The sequence below is a fragment of the Rhipicephalus sanguineus genome, chromosome 1, assembly GCF_013339695.2.
Source record: "Rhipicephalus sanguineus isolate Rsan-2018 chromosome 1, BIME_Rsan_1.4, whole genome shotgun sequence".
Classification (NCBI taxonomy): domain Eukaryota; kingdom Metazoa; phylum Arthropoda; class Arachnida; order Ixodida; family Ixodidae; genus Rhipicephalus; species Rhipicephalus sanguineus.
Window position 1 is genome coordinate 32910794 of NC_051176.1, and position 23100 is coordinate 32933893.

General features: G+C 46.8%; 1 protein-coding gene across 1 annotated transcript in view; it reads left to right on the top strand.

Moving 5' to 3' along the window:
* Positions 1 to 23100, top strand: part of LOC119390297 (zinc finger protein ZXDC) — a 117947-nt gene that overhangs the window by 58127 nt on the left and 36720 nt on the right. Inside the window, exons 6-7 of the mRNA XM_037657894.2 lie at positions 4652 to 4832; positions 15248 to 15451. Coding sequence (XP_037513822.1) covers positions 4652 to 4832; positions 15248 to 15451 — 385 coding nt within the window. The remainder of the gene's footprint in view (positions 1 to 4651; positions 4833 to 15247; positions 15452 to 23100) is intronic.

A 23100-nucleotide genomic window follows, 5' to 3' on the forward strand; every position in this document is an offset into this window, starting at 1 on the left:
GAGCAGTGCCCCAAGCGGCAAGAAAGCGAAGTAGACGAAAAAGACAGACTGGCGGGAAGACTCACTGGCCGGCGCCGCTGCATCTGCGATTACATACTACCTAGCATGTATCAATAAACAGTTACCCTGGCTACGATTACTACACCTATGTTTCGCCGAACGAAGCCAAGTGTTCTAGATGCTTTGTTAACCATGGCGTCTGTATGGGTGTTCCATGTCAAATCAGATGACAAATGATTGCCCAAGTACTTATAGAGCATGCTGAGGCTATAGGCATATTGTTTAATGTGTAGCTGGATAACATAGGGCTAGTTTTGGTTGAGAATCGAATGGCTTTGGTCTTGTTGACGTTAATTTCCATTTGCCAGTCTTCATACCATTTACTGAGGCTTTCTAAATTCGATTGTAAGTAGCAAGTATCCATAGCGTTAGTATATTCTTTATAAATTACGCAATCGTCAGCAAGTAACCTTACTGTGGAACACAGATCATTAGCAATATCATTAATATAAATTAAAAACAAGATGGGCCCTAGCACGGAGCCCTGAGGAACACCAGACTTAGCGTGGATAAATAGAGATGAGTGATCACTGACAAAAACTGATTGCTAGTTGAGAAATTGATAATGACTTAACGTTGATGTTCGGGCATGTTAGCTTGTGGATTAGGCGCAAGGGAGGAGCCTTGTCGAAGGCCTTTGCAAAATCGACAGATATAGCATCGACATCGTGTAAAGAATGAATAGAGTGATGGAGATCAATTCAAAGAGTTGTATTTCACAGGATTGATCATGCAAAAATTTATGCTGATCTACAATAAAAGAAGTTATGTTCTGTTAAAGGGACGCTAAAGGCAAATAACAATTTATGTCAGAGTGAAAGCTCAGTGTATGACAACGTCTAAAATGACAATATTATCAACAGCAGTGCCCTACTTACCGAGAAATTAAGCTAAATGTATCACACGATGAGCGCCACGAGCGGCACATTTTGGAAATGATCCCGATGACGTGAGAGAGTTCGACTACAATTAATCACTCGTAATCAAACTAGCTGCAATAAAAAAAGCTTCCGTGCATCAAGATACGTAATAAAATGCTTCTTGTTCGTTTCTCTTTGATTCATGGAAAAAAGAACCTCTTTGGCGTTGCCATGGGGAACGGCGCGCGTGGTTCCAAGGTTCCGTTTTCGCCGAACTGCGCTTCGCCCGGCACCTTGCTCTGCTCACGCGGTCGCGTCTCGGTGGTAGTTTCGGTATATCGCGTACTGCCGCGTGTGTTTTGCGTGCTCGTGAAAGTCGCTCTGACAAAAAGTTCGACAAAATGCCGCATGCATGAGATGTTGCCGGATGCCCGAATGGCGCACGTCGCCAGTGCACACTGCCGCGCAGTAAATGCGGCCAACATTGGGCACGGCAGCAGTGACGTGAGAAAGACCGCTTTCAGGCGGGTGATTTGAAGTGCGCTAACGTGACGCGGACCACTGAAACGTGATTTTATTTCAAAATGAGCATTTCCTTGGCACAAAAGTAGCACTACGAGGTTTCTGGACCGTTATTTCAACAATAAACGTCGACTTAATATTTGCCTTTAGTGTCCCTTTAAGAACTTCATGACAGTGGTTGAAATGATATATTCCAGAAGTTTGCAGCACATGCTTGTTAGTGAAATTGGTATGTAGTTAATGGAAGGGTCACCAGATTTAATGAGGGGAATGACATGAGCTAGTTTCCAATCGCTTGGAGCACATTCCGAGTCGATGGATTGTTGAAATAGGGTGGCTTAAATGTGACATATCGCTGGTTGATGGATTGTTGATATGGGGTGGTTAAATGTGACATATCGCTGGTTTGGTTAGTTTGAGTAGTTTAGAGCATATGCCATTAGAGCATATTCCATCAGGACCAAGTGCAGAGTTAGTAGGTAGACGGTCGATGGCGGATTCTATTCCCTCAGCAGTGATAATAACATCATGCATGGTCGAATTTAAATGAGGAAATTGAATATTATTTGGCAATTATTTATTATTAATTTGGTTTTGAACCCTTGGAAACAGACAAAAAGAACCCATTAAATTATACAGCAACCTCAGCAGGAGAGGCAGTATTCCCCTCTCGGGCTAATGATGCAGTTGAATTTGAGGCGTATTTTGGATTAATCACGTTCCAAAATTTTTTCGTGTCATTTTGGAGCATGTTTGAAGTATCGTTGTTAAAAGATTTGTCCTTAGCTGCTGATATTACGGTTTTGCACAAGGGTGCATGTTCACGATAACCCTTCCAACCTTCCTCGGTGGTGGATAAGTTCGCCTATGAGTATAAACATTTATTTTTATTAATGCGGCGTTTCACATGCGTCCTGAACCATGTGTCAATATCGCTATACTGATTTTAGGAACGTGCTTTTTTTTAAGTAATAATAACGTGTCACTAATGAGAGCCCAGTTCGTGTTTGCATCGCTGAGATGGAAGGATTGCATAAGATCAACCGAAAAGCTTGAGAGGTCACTAATCGGCATATCGACATTCGCTCAGGCGTAATCAAAAATACTTTAGTAAAACTTGTTGTTGGGCTAGTTGGTGCATGTTACAAGAAAATTCGACGACGCAAACCACCGAGAAGAGAAGGCGAAAGGAAAGAGCGTCATTGATGCTCTTTCCTTTCGCCTTCTCTTCTCGGTGGTTTGCGTCGTCAAATTTTCTTGGAATCAAAAATACGTTTCTTTGCGTTCTGCCACTTTTTGTCTTCGCATACAAATTCGCGATGCAAGATATTGTGATCACTCATGCCATCCAAGAAGGTTACTGAGACATTGTTTGGCTCCGTTGTTAATACAAGATCTAAAAATGAATTTCCACGCTTGAAAGCAGAAACCACCTGGTGATACGCTCAAAGTTTCGCTAATAGATAGAAACGCTCAAAGTGTCAAAGGTTCGCTAAGAAATGCTTCGCATTTAAAACATGCACCAGTTTTCTTTTAAATGTGAAGTATTTCTTTGCGAACCTTTGGGACTTTGAGCGTTTCTATCTGTCTGTCTGTCTGTCTGTCTGTCTGTCTGTCTGTCTGTCTGTGTAAATAGATAGATAGATAGATAGCTGGCTGGCTGGCTACCGATCGATCGATCAATCCGTGGGTCCGTCCGTCCGCCCGCCCGCCTTAACGTCCGTGGTTCAGGTGTTCGTTCCGCTTTTATAGCAGTCCAATAAACATTACATTTGTATTCCTATGATTCAGCAAGCTATATTGAAGCATTGCTCGACCCCAGAAGAATACATTAACGAAAGTAACTTATGATATTCACATGATTGCACCACAAAGTGCACTTAGTTTTGATAATAGTGATGTATGTACTATAACATGAGGGCTGATCAGTGTAATGCGAACACGACACACTGGTCATGACATTAACAACTCAAAATGTTTGTCGCGTATATATATCATGAAACCCTTTCCATCAGTCACGTGTGGCACATACCCGCTTCCCAAAGTTCGTGTTATACAGGTTGTCACCACAGGTGATTCACTGCCTCAATGAACAGAGTAACAGCGTGATGCGTGTGTGCGTTAACACCATCACGCACGAATACAAGAACATTTCAGCCTACCACTGCTGGTGCTGGCAGTGCCCACGTTAGTTGTGGCATCGTTTCTAGATAAGTCAATGCGTATAAAATTTGTAAATATATTTACTGAGTACTACACCCGCCCGCCTGATGCTAAGTGGCTAAATACATGATGATAAGTGGTAGATGTGGTGATGCTGATATTAAATGAGTGACATCAAATAATTCCTTATGCATGCTTCGCATATCATTGATTTCCACATTACGTGGGATCTGCCAATTTTTTTCTCCACCCCCACTTGCTCCTACGTTACGAATCTCACGAATTTTGAGGTTGGCAGGTTCGCAGGTCCACATTAGCATTTGAGTGCCTCTCGAATTATTTGACATGCTCTGCAAATGTTAATGGGACTTAGTCATTGTTTGCACTTTGGGATGGCTCAAGACACTGCTTTTATTGAAATAGCAGTGTTCACGTGCACTGTGCACGAGTTAGCTGATTTTTAATGGTTTGTACATGTTTTTGTTTTCTTTTCTAAAAGTAAGCCTTCTTTGTTATACTGCTCCAAATTTGGAATTTCATGCTAAATAATTCAGGTTCTTTTTTCATAACCTGCTCCAAATTTGGATTTTTGTGCTCCAAAAGTAACATTTTGCTGCTCCAAAAATTGTTCCATATCCTATTTCGGCTGTTGCACCCCTGACGATTGCATACAACAAGAATGCGCATGTGAAACCGTTGAATATCAGAAGAGCATTCAATCATGTCGCATCCAAAAAAGCTAATTCAAACTCTGACAGCAGTACAGAAGCCTGGCTGACACAATTATCTTCTTAATGTGAAAGGCTTCGATTATCTCCCTCTTTGTTCGCTTTTTGTGTTCATTAATGATGACTGTACACGTGCCACCCATAACTTTGTGACATACTCTCAAATGTTCTTGGTGGTTGTGCCCCAGTTATTCGTCAACAAAGTTAACAGAAAAAAAAAGAAAAAGGAAATACTCACTTTGAATAATGAGCTCTTTTAGGACAACAGTTTGAGCCTTTCATTCTCATGTTGTGTTGTACTCCTGCTGCTGTGTGCAGGCATGTGCCTGGACCTTTGCCAGCGCCAGCAAGCTGACGCGGCACATGCGCAAGCACACTGGTGATCGGCGCTACGTGTGCCCTGAACCCGGCTGTGGCAAGGCCTTTATGCGGCCCGAGCACCTGCGCGGTCACTCGGTTGTCCACTCTGGTGGCCGCCCGTTTGCCTGTACACACCCAGGTGAGCAACAGAGCAATATGGCCATTGCTCAGATGCCAAGGTGAACAAAAATGGCCAAACGATCGATTTTTTGAAAATCCAAACTTCAATTTTTATGACACTTCATGTCTCCGTTTCCGAAAGATCTTTCATGAAAACCACGTAGAAGTGCTTAAAAAAATTGTTTTACCACCCAATGCGGTGCATAAATTCACGGTATTCGCAAAAAAAAGCGTGTTTTTCAAGTTAGGTAATTCCGCAGCGGCGCAACCAAGAGCCGCCATCTTGGGCTCATCAGAAAGAGCATTTCTTCAGCTTCAAATTTCCAGTGTCAGCTGCCGGCTCCGAGAGAAAACAAACGCATAAAAAGCAAAGTTTCGAAGGTCCCGCAATAGAGCCTGATTGACAGTGCGCACCACATGATGCAAACATGGCAGCCCCGTTGGTCTCCTGAGCGGTTGCTCCTGGCAACGGTGTGAATTCCCCTCGCATTCATGCCTCTTCGCGCTGTCTAGCCCGCCATCGTGGTTACGTGAAGCGCTCGATAGTTTGGATCCCTCGGTCATGCTCGGCACGGTTTCGCCATAGACCTCGCCTGCGATTATGGATCGGCCACGGTGTAAGAGGAAATACAGAACATTGCATCACTTTGGCAGCCGTAAGAGCAAGTCTCCAATGGTAAAAAAAAGAAGCGTCGTCAACAGCTTTCAGTGCTGCCTCTGCTGTTGTTCAACGAGTTGCGGATGCGTGGCCGTTTGGTCCGTGTTTGCAAGCCTTGGACCCACGGCTGTGGTTATCGCGCGATGGCTGCTCTGACTCGTGGGCGAGCACATAGCCCATGGATGAAATGCCGTGAAGAACTGGTAGTACATTTGAGCCGTGCTACATATTGCCACAAGCTTCTCGTGAGTACACAGAGGCAGTAAAAGCTTCACTCAGTTCCGTTTCGGCAACCGAGTGAAAAATGGAGCTTGTAGGGACCACTGCACCGATGTGGAGCTGGCAGATGACTATTTGGTTGCACAACTCGCAGCAATGAATGCCTTGTATAAAAATGTTTTGTGCCCAGAATGCTTCCAGCCTGGGCTCATTCTTCATTTGGGAACAGGACACGGTTTGGCAGCACGAATGTTATTGAGCTGCAATAGCTGTAGCATTGTTTCGAGCTGGTCCAAGTACCATGCTGCAGAAGCTGATGGCGCGGCTTCAGCACCGCACACGTATAAACTGGTAGCACATGCTGCAGCAGCCTTGCCGCCAGTCCATCAGCGCCTTTCTGACCTTCAGCCGTTGCCAAGGTGAGAAAAGCCAAAATGCGGCTGAAAGTCTTCATTCAGTAATTTGGTCAATTCTCCCAAAAAGGCAAAGCGCTTCACTGATTGCCGCTGAAACAATAAGGAACTCTACAAGCATGATACTGGCACTCCCCATGCTTATAGAGAGTTTTGTGCATCACTTGGCCTGAAGCCTGGAAAGCACTTGATTCAAAGAGCTGCAGAGAAGGATGCCATATGGGAAAAAAAGTGCACCAAAGCAAGCACCAAATGTCCAGAAGGCCCCGCATCACTAAGGACACCAAAAACTATGATCCTCGTGCATTCTGGATGAGTAGAGACAAGGTGAAATTTCGAGTTCCGTTTCCTCAAAAGTGTCTTTTTGCCTGCCTGCTGAGTTTGCACAGGCATTTTCTTTGTAACCGTTTGGTCTATTTTGACTCTGCTTCTTTTGTCATGTTCCTTAGACTACAGTGTATGTCGTGGTGTTCTTTCTTTCTTAGTTTGACTCTTTGTAATTTTGTGATGTCACATTGTGCCTGATGTGAAGGTAGCAAGAAGAATCGCAATGCAAGAATTTTGTTTGCAAAAGAAAATAAAGCAAGAATGTCACGATACTCACTGTGCACTTAGCTCAGCAACAAATATTCACCCTGCCTTCTAGTTCATTTTTTAAATACCCCAGGCATTGCGCAAAGTGAAAACGAATGAAAAAAGTAAAAATTTAATTGAATATAAAAGTTCTGAAGATATCACTCTGAAATTAACTTTTTATGAAAGCATCAGGGAGACATGCAGAATACCATATATACTCGCGTAATGAACCCACTTTTTTTTTTTCAGAAATGTTGATGCAAATTTGGGGGGAGGGTTCATTACGCGGAAAAAAAAATTGCGGTAGGTATAAAAGTTGAAATTTCGCATGATGGTGTTCAGAAATTTGATAATTATACCTCAGTCTTTAAAAAGTAAGCGTTTGCACGCAATGTATGCAAAAAAAAAAAAAAAACTTTATTGATGACACCAACCGGCCACTTTTTGGCGCTCTATTAGCAACTATTAGCAACTTTACAGCTCATCAAAGCTTTCTGTTCAAAATGTTGCAAATTATTTGTTTAATAAATGAACAATAAAAAAAAAAACTGGCACTGAAATGCAGAAATCTTATCCTACTCCTGTGGAAACCATTCATGTGGCTCTGCACTGCAACAAGAATGACAATCCTAGGCCCTCTGGTTACCGAGAAATCGCTCCTGGACAGTTGCAAAGCGTCAGAAATTCAGGATTTGAGAAAATGCTAAAAAACAAACAAGACTGATATTTATTTAGATGTAACAAAAAATAGTGTCACGTTCACCTAGCTAAGTGATCAATAGCCACCAGGGATGTAGTCTGTCTGTCGGCAGCTACCAGAGTGGCGCTTTTTGAAAGTCCGTTGCAGATTTTCTGCAGATGCCCGCTTGCGCACTGATGCTGCTGCACGCCGGTCATCTCTCTCGGCCATTCTCTGGCTGTTTAGTAGCCCTAACTCAAATGAAGCTCCTGTAGTATGGCAGATGAAGTTCTCGCATTTCCTGAATTAAATTTCATCACTGCCTCAGCCACAGCAGCTTTGACAGCGAAAAGTGAGGCATGCTGTTCCTTTGGAGCTAATGCCCAAATCATAGAATGCAAGCATTCATTATTGTTTTGGGTCATGCTGCGCTGGCACCTTTTGAGCAGTTTTTCTTCCGAGAGGCGCCCGTACACTGGTCGAAGGGCTTCACAAACATGTGAAGGCAAATTATAACGATGGTTCGGAATGGGCTCATTTTTTGCTTGAGCAGCATTCTGGCGGCACCAAGAGTCGGGACCTGATGGGCACAGACTGTGGTCAGAAACCCTGTCATGCGACGTGATGTGGCGGTATGTTGCCATCACGACCTTCTGCATGTCCTTGACATCCCCGCTGTTGGACTTCAATGCCCATCCATAATATGCACTGAGCTTGGTTATCAAGTCTCCCGTCAATTTGCCTTTTCCACCAAGAGCTTCTGAAGCAGAGCCCTTGTGTTTTGCAACAAGTGTTACGCAGAGCCGTCCCCATCCTTTTTTGCACATGGTTTATGCAGTCTTCTTTTTCAATTGGCACAAAGCCATACACTTGTGCTTGCTTGAGAGCAAGAAATGCTCGACTATCACCATCCGAGAGGATTGTGGTGTACCTCAGTTTGTGCAGCTGAAGTGACCTCTGAAAAAGTATCAGCGCTGCTTCAACTTCCATCTCTCCGGCTTTTTTTGTCTGTATTTTTCTGGCAGGCATGGTTTGCCTTCCAGTTTTCATATTCTGGGTCGCCAGGCTTCGGGCCACGCGCACAACCTGCACAGAAGTTGCTCAACACAACATAGTCGAGTACAAGTCCAGAAAAAAGTTCGATAAGGGTGCCGACTCCACTGTGGGACGAATGGCCGCGCGTCATCCACGAGCCATCGTAGGATACTGCTATGTCGCCAGAATTAGCAAGATTCAGGTCGCTGTATAATGACTTCACTGATACCGCGCATTCGGCCATCAGCTGTTGGGCAGCTGTCGAGGCTGCCGGCACCAGCTTCTGCTTCAGATAGCTCTGCCATGTTTTGGAATGAAGGCCGCGGTGCGATATATTCATTGCAGCGAAAATATCGTTCATCGCCGTTTGCCGATTCCCAGTGCTGACCATTGCACGAGCGGCGAGAAGGTTCACAACGAAGGGAGTCACAGTCTTGCCATTTTTTATGCGTGGGGAGCTCCACTCGGAAAAATCATCGCCGCACTTCTCACAAATGCCGAGAAGCTTGACGGCGAGGCCGTATTCTTGCTCCCCTGTGTCAAAAATCATGGAGCCGCCACACAGAGTGCACTTTATGCGCGAGAGAAGAGCGCTTAGCGTTTCTCCACTGACAATAAAAAAGCGCGACTCCATCTCCGCCGGCCCGTCCGCACCGTCGTCGACGCTCGCAGACATGTCCAATTTCCTCCTCGTTGCCGATGTTCGTGCAAGTTGTTGGAGTTTCTCCCTCGCTTGTTTCTTCTGTTGGAGCAATTCCGCTGGCGGAACCCTCCTTGTGTCGTGCCAACGGTGCTCCGCTGATCACAATCGGCAGGCGACGTCGTTAGGCCTAGCTTGCTCTCGCGAGGCCCGCTGCTGCCCACCTCGGAGCCGTCGCGGCCTTCGCTTGAGGCTGCTGGCGAGTGGTCGTTGCTTGGTTCTTCAGCAGGATCGGGGCGCTTTTCGAAGTTGTAACGCGCTCGCTTTCTTTTCTTGCCAAGCTTATATCGCGTGGCGAACTTTCGATAATCAGACATAGCTGCACGCAAGCGTTTTCGAAAATGGCGTCGCGCTATGCTTCTCGAGCGCGTCCGCGCACTGCAGCAGACGACATCAGCCGCCTGCACCAATCGCAGGGCTCCATTTATTCACATGCATAGAATAGGCGAATGGAGTCGCGCGCTGGGACTTTTTTCGGCACGGTATTACTACCCAGCAAATATGCGGACAAATGAAATTGTGGCGGGAAGTTGAAGAAAAGTAGTTCTTTCCAACACTACCAATATGGCCGCGACAGCATGCGTGGTTCAGCGGCGGCACGACTTGAAAAAAGCCCCTTTTTTGCGCTTCTTTGACTCAAAGTATAGCTCGCGGTGGCTACATAAGCTGGTATTGCGCCTAAATATTTATCCAAAACGCGGGGAAACTTTGTCATAACACGTGACAGTGTTTGTATTTTATGAAAATTCCACTTTCAAAAAACCGATTTTTTTCGCGATTTTTTGGTCTCAAAGGCCCGTGTCCCCCCTTAAGGCTGATTTTCACATGGTGCACTTTTTGACATGCACATTGTCGTGACGTCAAGCAGCAGTGTCAATTCTGGTGACTACACGAACCAGTAGAACTAATTTTGATGATGTCGGGTACCAAAACATTCAAAATGGCCGCTTGTGCGTCACCAGAGTCATTCAATTCTCTTTGTGGTCACGAAACTGCGCCGTCACGCTATGGGCGAGCTTCATACGCTGCTCTAAGATCGCCTCTGTGCCACAGAGGCGATCGTCTGCGCCGTCCGTGTATTGAAATACTCGCGCAGTGCGAGGCAAGCTGCTGGATATGATATGTTTAAAGTTAGCGTAAACGTTGTCTCAGGACTAGGATGCCTAACAGATGTTGCGTGCGCCGGGGTGCCGTTCCGGCTACAAGGAAACCAGAAAGGTGTCGTTGTTTTCTTTACCATTAGACAAGCAGCAGCACGAGAAAGGGAAGCGGGCCATACCGCGGCAGGAAAGTGGCGATTTTAACTTTTGATTCGAAGTATACACGTGTATGTGCGAACCATTCCGACGCCTCGGACATTGTCACTGCATATGACTAACATAACGGCGACCCTGTGTCCCTGAAACGCGACAAACCAACGCTGAAGGTTGACGCCGCTCCAAGGATTTTTGAAGGACTTCCTTCGTATCTCACGAAGCACAAACCTCGATCTCGCTCATCGACAATGCGACCACCATGCAAACGACCACGTGAGTCGTCCTGTGAAGAGCTGCGAGCATCGCCGACGCCCTGTTTATGCCGCATCGTAGCCACACGAATGGGCATGTAACAGCTCGTATTTTTGCCTATGTTTACAACTGGCACCGCTGGCACATTGCTGCAAATGCGCGGTGTTTAATTTGACGGAAATGTTAAAAAGGTGTACCAACCGTAGTGTCGTAGTGTTGAGACGAAAGGAGCTTGCGAGGCCGCAGCGGCCACATTTTGATGGGGTCGACATGCAACAACACCAGTGCGCTGAGAATTAGGTACATTTTGACCCTAGGTGGCAAGAATCATCCAGAAGTCCCCCGCTTTGGCGTCTGTAATTATATCTTGGTATTCTTTTCCCTCACCAGAGCAGGATTGGCCACCCTGGTGTAGTACTTGGCCACTACCTCCCACATGAATACACCAATTAACCCTCAGCCCTCAGTCCCCAGCGGCTGCGAAGCAACTGACCAAGGCGGCGGTCAGACCTGCGACACAGCAGAGGGTGCTAAGAATCTCTGGGTCCGGACAGGCTGCCATTGGAATCTGAACTTGGCAACGTATAACGCTAGAACTTTATCTAGTGAGGCGACTCTATGTACTATTCGAGGAATGAGAGGGTGTTAAATGGGATGTAATAGGGCTCAGTGAGGTTAGGAGGCCACAGGAGGCTTATACAGTGAAATCTCGGTATAACAAACTTCAGGGGACCGCGGAAAAATGTTCATTATTCTGAAAGGTCGTTATAGTGAAAGCCCGAAAATTTAACATAACAATAGAATTTCAGTAACGCAAACGTCTTACCTTTGCAACGGAACTCGTTTCTCACAACAATGCACACGTGAACGTCAGACAAGGCATGTTTATTTGAAATACTCCGTGATCGTTTTTTGACGGGTGCAGCACAAACTCTGCGTCACGAACGATTCTAGACCGTCCGCATTTTTATGCTCCGCTTCGGTCGCTGTTCCGCTTTTTTCTATGAATATGCGGAGTTTCCTCAAGTAGTCCAACGCATCTGTGGCCGACACGGACTCGTCGCGATCTTCGGGTGCTACCGTTCATGTCATCGCTGCAATCCTTTAAGGCCCAACTGCATGCACGCGAGTTTTGAGCGACGGCCGACAGGATTTGCTGTCGCGCAGGGCCATCCATCGCCGTCGCTTGTCGCATCGCAGGTTTCTGGAAAGCCAGAAAACATCGCTTGTCGCCCGGAAGTGAGCATGACGATATCCGGCAACATGGCAGCACCTCTGACCCTCGCTTCGGTTGCAATTTGCTCGTGATGCTTCCAATCGGCGCGTACTTCAAGGAATGCAAGTTATAGACTACCTTCTTTACAGCCCCATCTCACGTGGAGAGCGAGGCAGTGGCCGTATTTTGTCGTTAATTTTGATCGACGGTTCGTTTTGACGTTTCGGTGGTAGCTTGCTGCATTGGTGGTAGCTTGCTGCTTTGGTGGTAGCTTGCTGCAATGTCAACATCGTCGTGTGAGGGAGCCCTTCTCCCTGTGAAGCAACGATGTGAGGCGCTGCGCCTTTTCTTAAACGTTATATGACAGCAAAAGGAAACGTTGTCGAGATGCGCCTTGTGGACTAACCCCAACATAACACAGTTTGCAAAATGCGACGTAGCATAGGCAGCGTACGCTTCCGGGCGCCCCATGGGATCACAGCGAAAAAAGAAAGTCACGAAACGCTTTTATGGCATCCTTATCTCAAACAAGACAATAATAAATTTGGCCTGTTGTCATTCATCTACTCTGTAATTCTTTTTTGTAATTTGCCTGTGTGCATGCAATAGTTTTCAATCGAGCAACCGTGACACTTTGTCACGAACATGTAGGTGCTCCCGTCGCGACAGCGCGACGGAGCCCGTTTGTCGCAGTCGCCTTCGCTCGAAAGTCGCGTGCAATGCATGCGGTTGGTCCTTTACAAAACCTGATGCGTTGTCGCCTCCGCAACGGAGAGAGGAAAAAAAAAAGTTCTCCGCCCGCGTCTTTCTCCTCCCGCGCCATCTCAGGTTTTTGCAGGAGGGCGTCCGCTCTTCGCGCTGCGTCGTCTGCTACCTTACAGCTCCGACTGCCATGACCGATACACTGAAATCTAAGAATCCTCGCATTTTGGGATATAAGTTCGTAGTACTGAGGTGTTGTTAAGGTTACACGGTAATTAAATAACGATCGTTATTCTGAAATGTTCGTTATTCTGAAGTGCGTAGTTGTGAAATATTTTTACATTGATACTATAAACAGTCGGCACGGGATTTCTTAAAAGTTCGTTAATTTGAAATGTTCGTTAATGTGGTGTTCGTTGTAATGAGGTTTGACTGTACAGTGCTGAAGAACGGACACGTCCTATGCTATCGTGGCTTAGCTGACAGAAGAGAACTAGGGGTGGGGTTCCTTATTCATAAAAATATAGCTGGCAATATAGAGAAATACTATAGCATTAATGAGAGGGTGATATGTATCGTAATTAAGTTTAATAAGAGGTACCAGATCAAGGTGGTACAGGTCTACGCGCCTACATCCAGCCATGATGATCAACTGGTTGAACGCTTCTACGAAGACGTAGAATCAGCAATGAGTAAGGTAAAGACACAGTATACTGTACCGATGGCCGACTTTAATGCAAAGGTAGGCAAGAAGCAGGCTGGAGATCATGCAGTTGGGGAATATGGCATCGGCTCTAGAAACTCCAGAGGGGAGTTACTAGTAGAGTTCGCAGAACACAATAATTTACGGATCTTGAATACCTTCTACAGAAAACGGGCTACTTCGTAAGTTGACGTGGAAGAGTCCTAATGGTGAAACTAAAAATGAAATACACTTCATAATGTGTGTCCACCCAGGCATTGTACAGGATGTGGAAGTAGTTAACAAGATCCGATGCAGTGACCATAGAATGGTAAGATCTAGAATTCAACTAGACTTGAGGAAGGAACGGCAGAAACTGATACGCAAGAAGCCGATTAATGAACTAGCTCTGAGAGGGCAAGTATAGGAATTCAGTTTCACTTCAGAATAGGTACGCGGCTTTAACCGAGGAAACCGACCTTAGCGTTGACGCAACGAATGATAATCTGACTAGTATCATTAAGGAGTGTGCAGTGGAAGTCGGGGGTACAGTCGTTAAACAGGACACTGGTAAGCTATCCCAAGAGACGAAAAACCTCATTAAGAAACGTCAAGCCATTAAAGCCTCAAATGCAACAGACGAAATAGAGCTGGCAGAGCTTTTGAAGTTAATCAATAGGCATAAAGTAGCCGACATAAGAAAGTATAATATGGAGAGAATTGAGCATGCTCTAAAGAACAGAAGAAGCCTCAAAGCTATGAAGACAAAACTCAGATTGTTGCCATAGGATTGTTTTGAGAGGCTTAAAAATCAAAGCTTCGTAAAATGTCCATAGCAACTTCTCCTGTCATGTATGTTTAGTGGCCGGGGTCAAGATTTGTGGGCTGGAAATTATGCGATGCAGCAAGCAATAACCCTTTGAGGGTCAGAGATGTACATGTACGTCATCCGCTAACAGCCACGAGATGGTCAAAGACGTACATGTATGTCATTGCCTGTATGTTTAAAACGTGTGCCTTTTTTGATCATTTGTCTTGCTTGACGTGCTGCCTCACTGCGGGAACACGTGAAATTTTTTCCTTGCGCCAATGTCTCTCCATTTTTTTTATGCTTTACTACAGCGGTGCACCAGCTAGTTTGTTGCAACAACCCACTTGTTGCACCCGCAAAACTGATGGCTTTCTGGTTTAAAACCTTTAAAAGGTGACCGATGTGTTACCCTCTCGTTTATTGCTCCCCGGTACGCGATTACGGCTGTTTTCGTGCAGGTGTTGACTGACACATACGATGCCGCTGTGGTTGCATTTCCTGTTTCGGGGACTCACAAAAACCGTTGCTGTCTCGTTGGCAATAAGGTGAAGGATTATTATAGGTTTCGGACTTGTTTTCGCTTTCCGGATGTGTTCACAATTAGCGCAGTTCGTTTTCGCTATGGAAGTGCGCGCCGGTTTCTCTGCCACAAGTGAGTCTAGCGGCGAAGCCTTCAAATCGCCGCTCGACTGTCGAATGAGAATCTGATTCAGTAAACGTCAGCCCGTCGTACAAGGAGTTACTTACGAGTTAAGGCTCGGATGTTGATGAGTAAGCGACATCTCAAAAGCTTGCGCGGCGAGACGATGCTGACTGGATCAAAAGTGGCTTTTCTTCCCCTGTGTTTCCACTTAATGCCACTTAGTGCACTTATTTTTGTGCATCTGTGAACTACGCAGGCGTTTATTTCAATGCATAATTTTTTAATTGTATAGTTTTTTTTTTAGAATTTATCTTGCTGTTACTAATAAAGCATGTGTATGTAACAACACTAATGATTTTTTTGTTACTTTATGGTCAACCCAAAATATTTGAGACAATTCTTTTCTTAAATAGATTCATCTGAGGAATTTAATTCAGCAATAAGAAAATACACATTTTTGGGACGCATTTTGCTCGACCCTCCAAGGGTTAAAGGAATGGACTGTTTGTGAGAATCGCAGTGTGGCTGCTGTGTAAACCAAGTAATCAGTGTCAACATAATGTGTTTCATTATTCGCTCGCAATGTTTGCAGGGTGTTCATCACGGTTTGCGGCCAAGTCTAGCCTCTATGTCCATCTGAAGAAGCACACCCAGGGAGGCGGCAGTGCTGCTGAGCCAGGAGCACGGCAGCAGCGGTTGGTGTATGGTTGCCCCGTGGGGAGCTGTTCCCGCCGCTTCTCCTCCCGCACTGCTCTGAGGCAGCACATTGAGCGCTCTCACTCACTGCTCGTCATTGGTGAGCGGCTTCACTGGGGCTGGCTTTGTGAAGCAAAACCTCATTGGAAATGTGGCATGACTCAGCGGTAGTGCACTATAACCGTCATGTACAAATAAATGCAATGTAAGTCTTGCCTAAGATACAGTGCCTTTTCCATACCTGCCAAGTCTCCCGGATTACCCGGGAGACCCCCGGATTTTGAACGTTTCTCCCGGTTGTACGGGTCATAGGAAAATCTCCCGGAAATCCAGTTTTGCCCCGCGCGTCCAGTGCATTGAGCGCCCCGTGCGTCACAGTGACGCGAGGTGGGACGTTTCGCGTAGAGATGCGCTACACGCAATTTAAAAATTGATCCTAAATGTGTTATAGGTTATATCAGCCGTTAATATTTCGTAGATGATGCGTTTGTGTACGCACAAATCTATCCCACAAGTTATCTCGCCTTCAAAATTTTGTGTCGATTACTACTGCTTTAGGTGGAGAGCCCAGCACTTTTAAGTGCTGGGCTCTCCACTTAAAGTAGCCGTTACCGATGTCTGTCGAGAAAGCGCGTTCGCAGGCGCTGGCGACCGTCCCCGTCTCAACGGCGCCCCTTATGGTCCCTTGCCCGACGAAATAACTGGTAAGCAAGCGACGACAGGCCTTGCACGCGGAGCGATGTTATCGCATGTGCCCTTCACGCGACGGTAACGGTCGGGTCGTTTCATCTCTGCTTCAAGCGCGTTCGTCCCTAGCGCTAGCGCGCTTTTACTCGCACGTGAAACAGACGATGCGTAAGCGATGTTATCGGTTTGGACTCTGTACAGATCAGCGGCGACCGCAAAATCCCGTTGACAGTAGGCAGTTTTAGAATAGCGTACGCTAAGTTAGTGTTTGCGGCCCGCTATTTCCGTCACTCAACGGGAGCCCGCAAGCGGTTAGCGTACGACGCATGCGCAGTTGCGCGAAAATCCAACGCAAAGCTTTGCGTATGCTATTCTAAAACTGCCTAATGTCCGTACAATTGCTATCACAGTACCCCCCCCATAATTTATACCCCCCCCCGGTTGAGTAAATCTCCCGGATTCCGTTTCTCCAAACTTGGCAGGTATGCTTTTCTTTCATTTTACCAAAGCACTGGAAAAATTCTGGCACTCTTGCACAACTGTCTGCTAGCGCATAGTGGTGATGCCAAAGAGCATTTCGAAACAATCACAGTGATGCAATAGCTTCACCAATTGTGCCAAACTGCACCAAGAGGTGAAACCAGAAATTGCATAATTTGTGCCGAGCATGCGCCAAAACGTCATTCTTGTGGTTTTTTTGAAAGAAGGAGAAAAAAAAAAAAGTGTCAGGTGATTCAAGTACAGTAAAACCACGTTGATGCGTTTTCAAAAAAACACCAAAAATAAACGTACGATCCGAATCCAGTAAAAGTTGAGGCTGACAAGCTCATACTGAAGTGCAAGGGCAAAAAACATGGAGGGACTCTTCGATTTTCGAACCTCTGGCATCTCGCTGGCACCCAGAGGTCAGCCACCTAGTACCGGTCCTGACGAGAAACAACGTCATGGTCACGTGTGTTGAAATCCCGGGACAACCCGGATATTGCAAGATCGAACGCTGGGACAACAAGCGTAAACGTAAAGAAATGTTACCGCCGTGGCAGCAAACGAAACTTTGCGCCGTGTGAGCATCGGTTCTTTCTGCATTGCCGCTTGGAATTATGTGGCTAGGCTTGCCGAAGAGCTGAAGCGGTATTCTCGAGCATACACAATTGGGATGCGATAGCGCGCGACTCGCCCCGTCCGTGAAGAAAACTACTGTGCCGCTAACGGCTTAACAAGCTCAGCTCTGCGCACTGCATTTAACAGTCGCGGTACAACACGATATGCGGAATCTCGCGAAAACGATAAGCGTCCCCGAAAGTGACAGCTGCTCGCAGCTATCACGTACTACGTCGCACACACGCGCTGATCAGTTTGCGCTCTGCCTTGAGACATGCGGCGATATGTTCACCGCCACTCGTAATCGCACCATCTCGCACGGCGGAACGGGCTTTAAAAGATAACGCCAGGTGTAATGGCAACCGAAGGTGAAGTCCCCAAGTGCCCGCATTGCAATCTGTGGAGTCTTCACAAAGATGGCAGCGAGCGTGCATTGTCTCTTTTCAGCATCTGATAGCCAGAAACATTCCAGATATCTTCCAGAGCATATTTGTCCTGGCAGGTTCTGGCGACCCGCGGGTAGGCAGAATTGTCCAGCCAGAGAAAAACGAACGGTGACTGGTAGTGCGCCGGGCGATGGGTGGAGCAACCCAAAAACGAACGCGCTCTGGGAGAAAAGGGCGGAGGAAATGACGTCTTGTCGGCCATATACACTGCGCACAATGGTTACGTTGCTATGGTTACGTGGCGCAGCGTGTTGTGTAGCGGTGGTAACGGCGGCAGCATGTGCGTTTCCATAGGTATCATACCGAACCGTGGCAGACTAGAGAAACGACAGCTTTTTTTTCACGATTGCGAACGTAGGAGCCGGGAAATCATACTAAGCGGGAACGTATCAACGAGGTTATGCTGTACATACGTTCGTTACCATTGTCATTTTTAATGGTCGTTGCAGCAGACATGCAAGAGCTGTAAGGTGTGGGTGTAGCGCCACATAAGAAAAGGTTAAGAAAGTTAGAGACGCACTCGCAACTAAACTTTACTTTACGTTGATTGTATTAATTACACTCAAGCAGTGCGTGTATGTATGTTTAAACATACCTTTTTAGTTAGGTTATTCTATAAAAAAATTGTATATTCTGACTTCCAAAAGATTTCATGCAGGGTACTTCAGTTTTAATACCATACAACGGTTAGGACTTATCAACAGTTCCAGCTGCTGCAGTGACCTGTGGGATTTTGCTGAGAAAGCACGGTGACACTGTCACGCTATATCAATGCTGCCTGTTGACTTTGGCAAAAGTTCAAGTTAAAGAACCTGTCTAAATAAAATTCAAAGCCTTTCATTCTTGCAAATTTCATGCACGGCATTAGAATTCAGCCACAATATATTATAATTGAACCTTCTATTTGATTAACCACCGATGAGCCAAAAGCCTAACTAGTCTGTTCATAAAGGGCATGTACTTCACGCACCTGAACGCATAGGTTGTATTGAAAGCAGATACGTCATTGTAGTACTACAGTCGCCGACCGATTTTTCGGATCCTCAAGGGGTCGAAAAAAGTGTCCGTAAAATCTGGCAGTCTGAAAAAACGAATTCACGCAAAAAAAGTCACTTTATTTACCGAGCGGCTTGAAAAACTGGTCAATATGCTTCTGCGGGGCGCTACGTTGCCGTACCAATAGGTCAGCTTGCATGTCAGCGAGAGTGATGCTGTCGCTGTAAACAGTAGAAAGCACCACGTTCAGCACAAGTAGGCAGTGCAGTCACTGGCTCCTCATTGTCGGAGCCCGAGTCATCATCTTCGAGCACCTGGCGAACTATTTCGTCGTCGGTAAGTTCGGCACAGAGCTCGATTTTGCTCTCGGCGTTAGCAAACTTTTCCAGTCTCACTTCCGTGGGAATGGCACCTGCAGCGCGCAAATGTTCAGTGAGGTCAGCAGATGAGCAGGGTTGATCAGATTCACTACTGTTATCATCAGATGATGACGGCACTTCATGTCTGATCGTGAAACCCGCGTGGTGGAAACAATTGCGGATTGTGTTCTCGGTGACCGCCTTCCATGCATCTGAAAGAATGCTGAGAGCAGGCAGCAAGTCAGCGGTGTAGCTTTTGCCACTGTCCACGCTTGGGACCATGCGACTAAGCACATGACCGTTAGAGCTGCTTGAGAGTCTGGATAATTCCTTGGTCCATGGGCTGTAGTAGTGATGTCGTGTTTGGCGGCAAGAATTCCATTTGCATGGCTCTCAGGTTCTTGACGTGGCAGTGTGCAGCGCAGTTGTCCACCATCATTAGAACTTTGCGTCCTTGCCGCTCAGACTTCTTGTCCAGCTTCCGAGTGTATGCTTTGAAAAGCTTCTGCGTTATCCACGCCTTCTTGTTGGCTTCGTACAGCACTGGAATACGCACTCCCTTGAAACATCTCGGATGCTTCGATTTTCCGATAACCAGCATCGGAAGCTTTTCTGTGCCGAGCATGTTGCTGCCGACAAAGACTGTAAGCCGCTGTTTGCTGTGCTTGCCTCCGTGGCAAGAATCCCCAGCGAACGCAAGGGTTTTTTCGGGTAGCAACTTATAAAATAGCCCAGTTTCATCGCTGTTAAACGTATTTGCGGGCACGAACTGCTGGAGCAAGAACTGCAGCCGACCACAGCGATAACTTTCAACAGCCGACTGGTCGACCGCAGCACTCTCACCGCATATTTTGTTAAAGCTCAAGTCTGTTTTCTTGAAATTTCGGACCCAGCCATCGCTAAATTTACAGCCCTCAATATTCATCTGAAGTGCCAGGGTTTCTGCCTTTTTCTTTAGAACATCACTGGACACCGGCACCTGTCTGGCAATCATGGCTTTCAGCCATATGAGGATAGCCTCCTCAAGTTTTGGGTGTGCACCTTGGCTGACATTCTTCAGTTGCGATCCAGTTGACTTCTTGGCAGCTGCTAGAATCCTCACCTTGTCTTTTAGGTAGTCTGATATCGTCTGCTTCGAGATTTCAAACTGCTTTGCGACGTTCGCTTGCGACTGGCCACTTTGCACTTGCCTGATAATGGCGGCCTTCTTTTCCATCGTCAATCGGCTGTAATTTCTTCGCTTCGAAGTTTTTGTCAAGGAGGCGCGCGGGGATGGTGGTGTTGGTGCCAAAGGTCACAAGTGGCAATACGACCACGATTGGTTGTTGAAGAGGCGATGCAAACAGCTGAACAAGCGACACCATAGGCAACTGACGACTGACTGCATAAGGGGACGGTCGGAACTAGGGACAAAGCCAACAAAGCGGCACCGACGGTCAAGCGGCGGCACATGCCTGCTATCGAGGCTATAGACCTACTCCATGTGTGTAAACAGTGGTAGGCACCGTCGATATTGTAACGTACGAGAGCAACTCAGACAAACACGGTCCAACACAACTCCATCCTTTTTGTTCTCTTTCACTAGACTCCCCTTCACGCACCAGTCACTTCGTTGGTCTGATCCACTACATTCGCCACCCCCTCTCCTCCAGAGTCGGAGCTTGAAGACGAAGAGGCGGGAATACAAAAATCACGCGGCACATAAAGTTTCAACTGTCTTGCATGGGCGGGAAAAACACGGTTTCGGCTTTTGGTGCCCAGTTCTGGAATAACTTCCAAGCGGAACGTAACAGGGCCTAGTGCTTTCACCACCCGAAATGGGCCCGAAAACCGGTGAAGAAACTTCTGGCAGCGCCGTGGCGCACGCTGGGTGCGTCTAACCAGCACTAGGTCTCCCGGTTTGAAAGCGGTGTAATTCTCACGGGAAGGCGAGCGGAATTTCGCCTGGTGATGCGCTATGGCCAGGTGCGCTCTAAAGCGAGCCTTCCGAAGGAGCTCCGCAGTACTGGTGTCGTCCGGACGGTGGTGCGCCGTTGTGTTCAAACCAAAGAAACTCTCTTGCGGAAGCCTTGGCGTCCTTCCATAGACAAGTTTGAACGGTGACTCCCGTGTGATTTCCTGCTGTGACGTATTGAGGGCGAAGACAGCTGCGGCAACGTATTCATCCCAGTTTTCATGACTAGGATTCACGTACGGCGACAGTATGTCCTTTATGGTACGGTTTGTACGTTCCACCAGACCGTTTGTTTGTGGGTGCTGAGGGGTGGCCGCTGCATGTTGAATTCCATGGTCATTCAATAGGTTTCTGAATGCACGCGACGTGAAGGCCGTGCCGCGGTCGGTGATGAGCAAGCGTGGTGTACCGTGTCGAAAAACGATGCACTCGTTTATGAACGTGAGGACGTGCTGCGTCGAAGAGTTAGGGACGGCCCTGATTTCGGTCCACTTCGTGAGATAGTCCGTGGCAACGATGAGGAACCTGTTGCCGCGCGACGTACGTGGAAACGGGCCCATGTGGTCAAGTCCCACTATCTCAAAAGGCGTTTCCGGAGGATGAATAGGTTGCATGGGGACCGGTGGCGGATTTGTGACGGCCTTCCGTGCCTGACAGACCGTGCATGACAAAACGTAGCGGGAGACGTCAGTCTGCATGCGCCGCCACCAAAACCTCTCTGATGCGTGCCAGCGTCTTGTGAAGCCCGAGGTGACCGGCAGTCGGGGTGTCATGGCACATGAACAGCACCGATTGTCGCATGGCTGCAGGCACGACAGGCACACACGACCCATCCCGATGATTTCGGTGAAAAAGGATTCCATCTCGGACGACATAAGACGCGGTGAGACTTTCACGACGACGCTTGGGAGTGCGTACTTCCCCGGACAACCGCTGGATTATATCCAGTCATGGGCACGTTACCAGTAAAAAGTAACAGTGTTACAGTTACAGTTACCTAAGCCAAAAAAGTAACTCTGTTACAGTTACAGTTACAGTGTTTCCAAAAGTATCTTGTTACAGTTACAGTTACTGTGCAAAAGTAACGTCGTTACTTTTCCGTTACTGTTTAAAATAATAGATCACCAGTCAAATTATAGAATTTATTTAATAAGGGTTGCACGTCGTAAAACCCTAGACGAAGGAAACATAAAAGGGGGCCCAACACCACCAATCACTTTGAACGCCTCTTACTTGAAGTGGAAAACGTGGTTGATGTACTGGAACGACGGCAGTATATCCTAAGACGTTTATTAACTATACCCAGAAGCGCATGCGAAGAGCAGCGGGGAGTGCATCACGAGTGGTTACGACGTCCATTGTGTCTGCTCCATATGTTTAAGGTGTGTCAGACTCTGTTCGGAGAGCTTCCGGTCCGCTGGGCATACAAACCATTTTTAAGTCCCGTTATTATACCTTGAAACATGACAACGTGTGTTCACGAAATCCTAAGACTGCACACCTGCGGATGATCATGGCGGTATTTAAAGTGCGATGCGGGGATCGGCGAAACGGGCAGGAAATGATCAACGAGGCCTAAAGAACTCAAGCGGAATGTCGCTAAAGCAACCCATGCAACGCGTTCTAAGACCGAGCTTGTTGAGCACTGCTGGATGACAGGTCATAGCTTTGACCTAAACAATGCGACGACGCCGGTTTGTGAACGAAGGTGGGGGAAAAGCAACTCCTGGAATCGTGTTTCATTCGCCGCGGCCCCCCACTGGACATTTACAAGGACATGTGTGACTAGTGGACTGGTTGACCTCGGCTCATTTTTTTTTCTTTTTTAGGATGCCACCTGCATTGGGGGTGAAACGTCTGTTATTTTGTTAATAATTGTTGCATTAAGCCGGAGTAAACATTTTACAACCAGTTACAAAGAAGTTTTACAATATCGCTTCGCTAGTTCACGGAATTTCTGGCCTTAGACGTTTCGCGTTCTGCTGTTTTCTAGCCACCTGTCAAACACGATTAGCTCGGAGCCTCAGACGAGGGAGACTATAAACATGGCATCCTAATGCTCCTCCACCTGTACACCAAGAACATAGCTAGATGCTCAAGTGACGAAAAGGATATATATGCTGAAAAAAAAAGGGACGCGAACTTAGCAGGCTGTTCAGTTGAACTACGATTGATTTACATGTTGCGTTAATGACAGACCTCCAAC